At 41.8% G+C, this 10056-nt stretch overlaps 1 protein-coding gene across 6 annotated transcripts in view; it reads right to left on the reverse strand.

Annotated features, from left to right (window-relative positions):
• Nucleotides 1-6683, reverse strand: part of C8H5orf63 (chromosome 8 C5orf63 homolog) — a 24064-nt gene extending 17381 nt beyond the window's left edge. The window contains exons 1-2 of one of the 6 annotated variants that reach the window (XM_055086735.1): nt 4153-4351; nt 2952-2997 (exon numbers count right to left, since the gene is read on the reverse strand). In XM_055086735.1, the coding sequence (XP_054942710.1) occupies nt 2952-2959 (8 nt within the window). In that variant the 5' untranslated portion in view covers nt 2960-2997; nt 4153-4351. Of the gene's footprint in view, nt 1-2951; nt 2998-4035; nt 4100-4152; nt 4352-6648 lie in introns of those variants that run through there. The other 5 variants (XM_028493190.2, XM_028493191.2, XM_024121357.3 and 2 more) reach the window with 5 other exon arrangements.
• Between the last annotated feature and the right edge of the window lie 3373 nt (nt 6684-10056).

The raw sequence follows: 10056 nt of genomic DNA on the forward strand, positions 1-10056 counted from the left end.
AGGGAGGGTGGGAGGGAGACGCAAGAGGGAGGGGATATGGGGATATATGTATACGTATAGCTGATTCACTTTGTTATACAGCAGCAACTAACACAACAATGTAAAGCAATTATACTCCAATAAAGATGTTTAAAAAAAGACATAATGGCTGCAAAGCTGTTCCTGAAAGCCAAGAAAGCCTGAATAATGTGGTTGGGTTATATCATACATGAGGGCTTAACAGAGTTTAAAAACCAGTTTGAAAATTCCCTCATTCCATAAAGATAGCATTTAAGATGACGGCAAAATCATGCTAGTTCAAGGGATGGGAACAAAGTGCATAAGGAATTTGGCAGACTCCTCTCCACATTATCCTTCTTAACCAAAATGACCCATTCCCTTTGAAGGTATATCTGATACTTAATACTGACCCAGAAAGAAGGCAATTTCATTAAAACATCTTAGCGTTATTGTACCCAGCTCATAATGCCAGTTTCCTTGCTATTTAAAAAGCACACAACTTCATTTCCAAAAGTAACTGTTTGCAATTCAAACTCCATCCACCCAGGCAATGCCTTCCATTTGTCACTAATACTCCACCATTTGCAATTCATCTTGCCAAAGAGGCGCGTTATCCACATGACCACGCAAGACCTGAAAGATGCTTCATTCATTTTTAGCCATTTTGTAGCAAATGACTTTGGAACATTTGAGATATTAAATCCAGCATTTCTTTGGACTTGTGACACTAATACTTGAATGTTGGGAAGTATCCACTCTTGAGGTCATGCCTCAGCCACCCTCAGTTATGTGAGATTCTGCAATTCTCTGAGTCCTATTCTGTTACTTAAAACTCATCACTGATAGAAAATCTTAATATTTTGGAACTGGATTCCAAGACACTTCGGAGATTTCCCTTGCTTTATGGATAAAGAAACTGTTTTACCAAAGCCTTTTATACTGCAATTTTTTTTCTCTATATTTCTCTTTGAACAGTGCCTATTCTTATGTATAATGAGACCAACACAGAATTCTCAGAACTGCAAGGGACCTCCAAGTTCAACCCCCTTTTTCCAAAAAAAGTCTCAAAAAGTTTTATACATTAATCCTCAGAGTATACTGAATAACAGATACCACATTTTGTTTAAGATTTAATTTAAGGATGGAGAGAATGAGGAAAAGTCTCAGCTTCGGATGGCAGAATTCTTTTACTATAAGAACGAGGTTCTGATCTCTAAATCTAAGATGATACAGATTAACTTTATTTTCGAACTTGGAGAAACAGAGCTGAATTTAGATCTAATTTTTTTTTTTCCAGTCTATATCCTAAGCTGCTTTGGCTGACTGAATTTCTATTAAATAACAGTATCCTTTCTCTTGGCTAACTAGACAAACTACATGTTTTAAGAAGAAAAGAGTTTAAAAAATTAAATAATTCAGTCTTATGTCCTTCCCTCTGACTAAAGTAGAAGCCACTTCCCCACTATTTCATGATTAATATGAAAAAGTACAGGAACAATGAGAGGAAGTTCATCTGTTTCCAGTAGTAACATTCTGGTTTCTGTTGGAATTCCATTGGCAACAGAAGGAAGCAGCGTATACCACATGCCTGCCCTATTACAATACAAAAAGCTGTCAACTTTGAACTCTTTTGAAATGTTAGTAAAGTAGAAAAGATGATTGTGGCTTTCCTTCAATATTATTTGGGTAACCTAGCCTTAAAATAGTGAACAAACATAAGTCCTTTATCCTTAAGGCAGGACCAAACCAAGATATTAGTGGCCTAGGTAAGTTAATAATTTGGCATACCTTCAAATGGATACTTTTCAAATATTCACTCAACAGGTGTTTGGGTGAGGAGTTGGGCATGGCAGGCCTTGAGAGAGAGTGGAAAGGGGGCTGGTGGGGCCTTTCAGTTTGCATACTCTATTCAGTATAACAAAGACCATGCAACTGATCAGGCTAGATCTCCTTGGAAGGCAGTTTGGTGACCATCTGTAGATTTTCAAATATGCCCTTCCCTACTCCAAGCTGTTTATTGAGGCATTAGTAACTGCAGCATTTATAACTGCACTGGTAGCTCCTTGAAAGGTTACTGCTTTATATTCTTTTCTCTACCTTGTATTCCCAGTGATGCTTTCATACTCCTTATAGATCCAGCCTCCCTTCTATACCATGTACTGAGTGTTTGTTATGTGCCAGGCACCGTGCCAGATACTAGAGATATAAAAGTGATTAAGATACTTTCCCTGCCCTTAAGGACACACCTTGGGTAGGGGAAAGATTTACAAACAAATAATACCACAGTGATGAAGCCTATAGCAGTAAAGTGGTTATTACTAGATATTACTGGTAAAATGCTCTGAAATCCTTTCTTAAAATAGAAGATATTTTGAATTTGCCTCTATCTCTGGAAATCTTATCTTGGGTAAGGATTGGAATAAAAAGAGAGTAATGTTTTCATGTCTCCAGTTCTCTGCGGCTGTAACTGAGATGGGAAGGTAGGGATGTGGAATAATATCTACGTGAAACTTAGCCCAAACCTTTCACTTTGCATATTCTTCCTCAAATAATTTTGTCTCTCAAACTTGCTATGTGATACTAGGGGAAGGATGAAGGAACCTCACCTAGTCCCTGCTACCTGTGTAGCTACACATCCCTGGATCTAGGTAGTTTCTCCCCTTCAAAATAATTGCAAACAAGACTAAAACTGCATGCAGGAACTATTCCAGCTGGCTTTTGGCTTCCTCTGATGTACACTCCTTGAATAAAGCAGTGGCACAATTAGATTTAAAATAAGGAACATAAAAAAAAAAAGTACTACTTGTACCAGATCTCTTCAAGGTCCTGCTACGTGTGAAACCCTGAGCCCTGGCATTAGAGTAACTAAATGCATCAGCCAGCTGGAGTATGCACATGTTATGAAATACAAAAACCTTAATAATAATAAAAAACTTATTTTGAAGGCATACTTCCACATTGCCTCTGGGTACTTAAGAGTCCACGAGAACCAGGCATCTGGAATAAAACAGAAATACAGTCCAATAAATTCCCAAGTTGGAAAATCCTCCTATTTCCTTACCTGCCATCAGTCCATCTAAAGAAAACCACATAGCCTATTTTCCTCTGATAAAGGAGACATAAAAATATTGATCCTTCCTTGGCAGGTAGCTACTACTGACCACAATAAGCATGAAGAAAGAAACTCTGCGGAGTCTGCCTTTCTAAAACACCAGCCCCGCCAACCTTAATTTTCACAACAGGACCTTTCTGGTTCCAGGCAATTCCTCAGCTGAACAGGACCCAGGTTATTAGGCTACGACATTTCACACAGAACCATGATTAGTTCTGCCTTATCCCCAATATTACTATAACCACTCAGTATTTCCAGGGCACACTTCTTTTCCAAGTGTTTTAAATCTCAATGCATACAGCTGTAAATATTGGTAGAGAGCTTCCTAAGCATTTTCACACAGTATTCCTGAGATAATTAGTAAATGAGAAGACTGTGGCCTCTAATAGCCACTTCATCTTTAGCAGTCCCACACTGAGACATGGCTCTCATGGCTGCCTAACCAAGGTAATGTGTGGTTAAGGAGACGTGCTTATGCTGGGGAATGTGCTAGAAAGTGTGGGGGGCATAATAGATCTTAGACACTATCCCTGTCCTGGAGGAGCTGAGAATCTTGGGGTTTAGCTGGGCCATACTCTGGATTTTTCTTTTAAGTGCTTTAAAATATAAAGTACGACGTAAAATACTTTCTGTTAAGAAACAAGAATAAAGATCTACCAGGCAAAAAACTCCTTGTTCTTCAACAGAACAGCCTTAGAAACAGACACTTGCCTATTCATGTTAGTAGCAATTTAGTAGGGACTTTTTGTAACTCTGGACTTACTTAAAAAAATTGTATGAGGGATATTTGTCAGGGGCGACTGACAAGGCTAAGTATTTGAGAACTGTACAGTCTCTGATTTATTCTCTCATGGTTCAGCACCCAGAGGGCTGCTTTTGCCCAACAAAGGCAGACAGGAGATCCAGAGAGCCCCACGACTCACAGTGGTCCTGCCAGCACCGACGATTAAACCTTTCAGCCCTCAATTAAAGGTCAACATGGTTGCTCAAAAATATTTATTTAAAAAGGCAGTCATCTCAGCCAGTCGAGATTATATTACCACTTCATAAAACTCGAATAAATCCGAAGCAGGGCATCTGTGAATCACGGAAGAAGCATGAAGTTGTGATGTTTTCTGCTTCCTCTTTTTTTTTTTTTTTTTTTTTGCGGTACACGGGCCTCTCACTGTTGTGGCTTCTCCGTTGCGGAGCACAGGTTCCGGACGCGCAGGCTCAGCGGCCATGGCTCACGGGCCCAGCCGCTCCACGGCATGTGGGATCTTCCCAAACTTGCTATGTGATACTAGGGGAAGGATGAAGGAACCTCACCTAGTCCCTGCTACCTGTGTAGCTACACATCCCTGGATCTAGGTAGTTTCTCCCCTTCAAAATAATTGCAAACAAGACTAAAACTGCATGCAGGAACTATTCCAGCTGGCTTTTGGCTTCCTCTGATGTACACTCCTTGAATAAAGCAGTGGCACAATTAGATTTAAAATAAGGAACATAAAAAAAAAAAGTACTACTTGTACCAGATCTCTTCAAGGTCCTGCTACGTGTGAAACCCTGAGCCCTGGCATTAGAGTAACTAAATGCATCAGCCAGCTGGAGTATGCACATGTTATGAAATACAAAAACCTTAATAATAATAAAAAACTTATTTTGAAGGCATACTTCCACATTGCCTCTGGGTACTTAAGAGTCCACGAGAACCAGGCATCTGGAATAAAACAGAAATACAGTCCAATAAATTCCCAAGTTGGAAAATCCTCCTATTTCCTTACCTGCCATCAGTCCATCTAAAGAAAACCACATAGCCTATTTTCCTCTGATAAAGGAGACATAAAAATATTGATCCTTCCTTGGCAGGTAGCTACTACTGACCACAATAAGCATGAAGAAAGAAACTCTGCGGAGTCTGCCTTTCTAAAACACCAGCCCCGCCAACCTTAATTTTCACAACAGGACCTTTCTGGTTCCAGGCAATTCCTCAGCTGAACAGGACCCAGGTTATTAGGCTACGACATTTCACACAGAACCATGATTAGTTCTGCCTTATCCCCAATATTACTATAACCACTCAGTATTTCCAGGGCACACTTCTTTTCCAAGTGTTTTAAATCTCAATGCATACAGCTGTAAATATTGGTAGAGAGCTTCCTAAGCATTTTCACACAGTATTCCTGAGATAATTAGTAAATGAGAAGACTGTGGCCTCTAATAGCCACTTCATCTTTAGCAGTCCCACACTGAGACATGGCTCTCATGGCTGCCTAACCAAGGTAATGTGTGGTTAAGGAGACGTGCTTATGCTGGGGAATGTGCTAGAAAGTGTGGGGGGCATAATAGATCTTAGACACTATCCCTGTCCTGGAGGAGCTGAGAATCTTGGGGTTTAGCTGGGCCATACTGTGGATTTTTCTTTTAAGTGCTTTAAAATATAAAGTACGACGTAAAATACTTTCTGTTAAGAAACAAGAATAAAGATCTACCAGGCAAAAAACTCCTTGTTCTTCAACAGAACAGCCTTAGAAACAGACACTTGCCTATTCATGTTAGTAGCAATTTAGTAGGGACTTTTTGTAACTCTGGACTTACTTAAAAAAATTGTATGAGGGATATTTGTCAGGGGCGACTGACAAGGCTAAGTATTTGAGAACTGTACAGTCTCTGATTTATTCTCTCATGGTTCAGCACCCAGAGGGCTGCTTTTGCCCAACAAAGGCAGACAGGAGATCCAGAGAGCCCCACGACTCACAGTGGTCCTGCCAGCACCGACGATTAAACCTTTCAGCCCTCAATTAAAGGTCAACATGGTTGCTCAAAAATATTTATTTAAAAAGGCAGTCATCTCAGCCAGTCGAGATTATATTACCACTTCATAAAACTCGAATAAATCCGACGCAGGGCATCTGTGAATCACGGAAGAAGCATGAAGTTGTGATGTTTTCTGCTTCCTCTTTTTTTTTTTTTTTTTTTTTTGCGGTACACGGGCCTCTCACTGTTGTGGCTTCTCCGTTGCGGAGCACAGGTTCCGGACGCGCAGGCTCAGCGGCCATGGCTCACGGGCCCAGCCGCTCCACGGCATGTGGGATCTTCCCGGACCGGGGCACGAACCCGTGGCCGCTGCATCGGCAGGCGGATTCTCAACCACTGCGCCACCAGGGAAGCTCTGCTTCCTCTTTAAAAGCTACCTTTCCCACCAGAGCGCCATCGCGCGCGCGCACTCACGCTTATAATTTGCCCCCGGAGGTTCACGGATTTATGGCTCCCGGTTTAATTAAATTTCCTGTAGTGACAATCGAAATCGGCACCGTGCGGCACAGTGTGGGGCTCCCGCGCGCGCACCCGCGCGCGCGCACTCACGCTTATAATTTGCCCCCGGAGGTTCACGGATTTATGGCTCCCGGTTTAATTAAATTTCCTGTAGTGACAATCGAAATCGGCACCGTGCGGCACAGTGTGGGGCTCCCGTGCCCCCCTCTCCAGCCCGCGTGCCGGCTCCAGGAGGGGGCCCGCGAGCGCCCAACTGCCGGCACCCGACCACCGGCACCCACCTGAGCTTCGGCTGCTCGGGTCGCCGCTTCCGCCGTGCGCCGGTACTTCCGCCCCGGCCGCCAGGCGCCCGCCCCGCACTTCCGCCCAGCACTTCCTCCCCGGCCCGCAGCCGCTCGGATTGGCATCAGTGTATCCCAGGTCCGAGCCGATCGTCCCTCTGAAGGGTGGCCGCGCTTGGGCTGTAACGCATGAAAAGAGAGATACAAGAACCAAGGCCACACTGTTTAAAAAAAAAAAGTCCACGGAAAAGTGACCTGGCATGTTTGGGAACCATTAATAACGAGCATCAGGTGTGAGAAAATAATAAGAGTAATACTCAAAACTAACACGTATTGATTGCTCACCATCAGCTTTACGTTCATAACTTGATTAATCCTGAGAATAATCCTATTAAGTATTATTAGTACCATTTTACAGAAGAAGAAATGGAGGCTTAGTAGCTTGCCCTAGTTCTCAGAACTAGAAAATGGCAGAGTTGAGATTCCACCCCAGGCAGTCTGATGTCAGTATCCCTGAGCTTACCACTGTGCACTCAGTATGTATTCAGTGCTTTAAGAGAAGATACAAAACAAACCAAGGTCAGGAACGAATCCCCTAAACAAACCACATTGGTTATGTGATAACTTTTAGAGGGCACATCTAGAAAGTAGAGTTTTCAAATTCTAACTTTATCACTTCAACATGTGCTGATAACAAAAGAGGGGATTTTGTGACTGTCAACAGACTACCTATGATTATTTTTGAGTTGATAACACTTTGATAAGACCTAATTTATCTGAAGAAAATAAAAAAAAGAAAAATCAATCAACAAAGTATGCTCCACCTAACAGTTGCTGATATGTTATCTTTAAAGAAGTTATCTTGGGTCTAGTTATAAACACCTTGGTGGTACATGCATAACTTTGTGGAGTGATAGAAAAGCTTCCTAGAAATGCAACTCCAAATCAGCTTCCAAATCTCATTTCTTGTTGGAGAACGGAAATACTGTAAATTGGATTTATGACACCTGATTTCATCCACTGAACGAGAAGAGTGACTCCACCCAAGGCCACCAGTGAAGGCTTTTAGCATTGGTTACTGGTAAATTTCTCCAAAGAGCCAAAAATTCACAAATTTTCAGAATTTGAATTTAATTAGTAAGAATTTCTTGGATTGTTCAGACCTCCTCATAATTGTTTTAGTTGAGGGTGGAAGTCCCGTGAAATGGCTGGGCATCCCTGAGAACTCACTGTAATTGATGCCCAATCACTTTGGGAGAGCTTGGCTGAGTGCTGCGAGCCCAGAGGACCAGTTTACCTCTAGGTGTAAGACTCACAGTGCTGGGCATATGAGCTAAGCTTGGGAAAATGTCTGAAGTCTGACCAGGAAAAATTGTTGTCTCCAAAATAAAAAAAAAATCTGCCGAAGCAAAATTAATAAACATTTATTAATGGTTACAAACTGTAATACTGCGTCAGCTATATTAATTGCTGGATTCAGTGTTCAAAACAATTTCATTATATTTGAAAACAGTTTTTAGATGAGATGCTCTTCCTGAGGGAGAGTTCTTAAATATACATGATGAGTGTTGAGAAATCACAGCATATTTTAGTTACTTTAGCCAAATTATTTCAAAAGCAAAATTATAAAATCTTACATAGCAAAATTATGAAGTGTGAGATGTATATAGATTTTAACATGGTTCACGTGACGTGGAGTAAGAGTCTTAAGAGAATATGAAGGTCTTGGGACTTCCCTGGCGGTCCAGTGGTTAAGACTCCCCACTCCCAACGTAGGGGGCCTGGGTTCGATCCCTGGTCAGGGAACTATATTGCACATGCCTCAACTAAAGATCCTGCACACCACAATGAAGATCCTGAGTGCCGAAACTAAGATCCAGTGCAGCCAAATAAATAAATATTTTTTTTTAAAAGAGAATATGAAGGTCTTAGTGTAGCCATGGGTCTTGTGCAATTTTGTTCACTCAAAATGGGCTTGTCTTAGGCATTTGATCTGCATCTTGTCCTCTGGGTCTGGACTCTAATTCCAAGCTATGCTCTTGGAATCTGGATAGGACCAGTGCAAGGATCTCTGTGTTCTGGAACATCCGTTCAGAACTCACATGGGTTGAGTTGTCTCTTAGATCTCAAGGCCCTGCCAGCTTTGCTGTCAGTTCTGAGACAGAAGCCTGCCCTAGAGGAAGCTTGCTGGTAGAGCCTGGTCCGCAACTCCTGAGTTAACTCCAAGGGTACTTTAGAAAACACATTACCTGTTCTTCCAGCAATGACCTGGAGCCAGGCTGCCTTCAAGACCTCCTAAGGGCTGGACGTGTGGTGAGGAGTGAGGCATCTTCACTCCCTCCTGCCAGGCTTTGCCTCTTAGAGAGCAGGAGCAAAGAAATGGCTTTTGATGTGAACACTTTCTCTTGAGAACACCTTAGAAAAATAATGTATGTCCTGACAGTTAATGACTGTCATTCATGCCAACTCTATTTTACAGTAACCTGGCTCTGTGCTGCCACTGAAGAAACATGCAGTATGAACTTTGACTAGGAGGGACAGCCCCAATAATTGCCCCAACTGGGTAATGTGATCATGATGGTGGAGGTATTTAGAAACCTGGTAGGTTTCCTTCCCTGGTTTTTTTCTGGTCTTTATAGTGAGCTTATTTGTTTATCTCATGAACGTCTCATGCCCAATACTGCAAACTCTGCGGGAAGTCATCTGTAGGGACCAGATATTGTGTTATGTTTAAGGTCATGAGAAAAACAGTGGCAACCTCCCAAAGAAAAGACTGGCTTCTGAGTCTGGATGTGTTGGGTCAGTGGGGTCGCTGTTGACTCCCCCAGGCCAACCATTACAGGAAACAGAATTACAAGTCTGTCTTACCAGGGGAGAATGGATCTCAGTAGTCTGATTTCTATATTCCCCTTGACATTTAAAAAGCTCTGCTCTTGTGCCAGACATTCAGAGGAGCGTGAAGAAAATTTTAAAAGGAGAAAAATGTTTATTTGTTTTAAGACTTTCTCAGTAATCCACTTATGCCATTTACATTAGTTAAAGAAACTTTCCATGTAAACATCATTAATTATGTAGCATAAGAGCCAAATAAAAATGCTAAAAAATAAAAGTAATTGTTGAATAAATTAGTGTGGCTTGAGTGCACATATATTATACAGAGACTGCAGACTTAATACATTTTATTGAGGGAGGTGGATTTGTAATTTTCTATTGTTTGAACTACTAGGATGGAACCAACAGAAATGACATTTTACAGAGGGATACCAAAGCTGTTAAAGTTTAAACCCGTACTGGCCATGAAATTATGGTTTTCACAGGGGCCTTGACTCATGCTCCCTCTCTATATCTGTCTTGAAAAGACTATGGGAGGAGTTACAGGTTGAGTGTTCCATGGATTCCCTCAGAAGG

Source organism: Physeter macrocephalus, chromosome 8, assembly GCF_002837175.3.
Source record: "Physeter macrocephalus isolate SW-GA chromosome 8, ASM283717v5, whole genome shotgun sequence".
Classification (NCBI taxonomy): Eukaryota; Metazoa; Chordata; class Mammalia; order Artiodactyla; family Physeteridae; genus Physeter; species Physeter macrocephalus.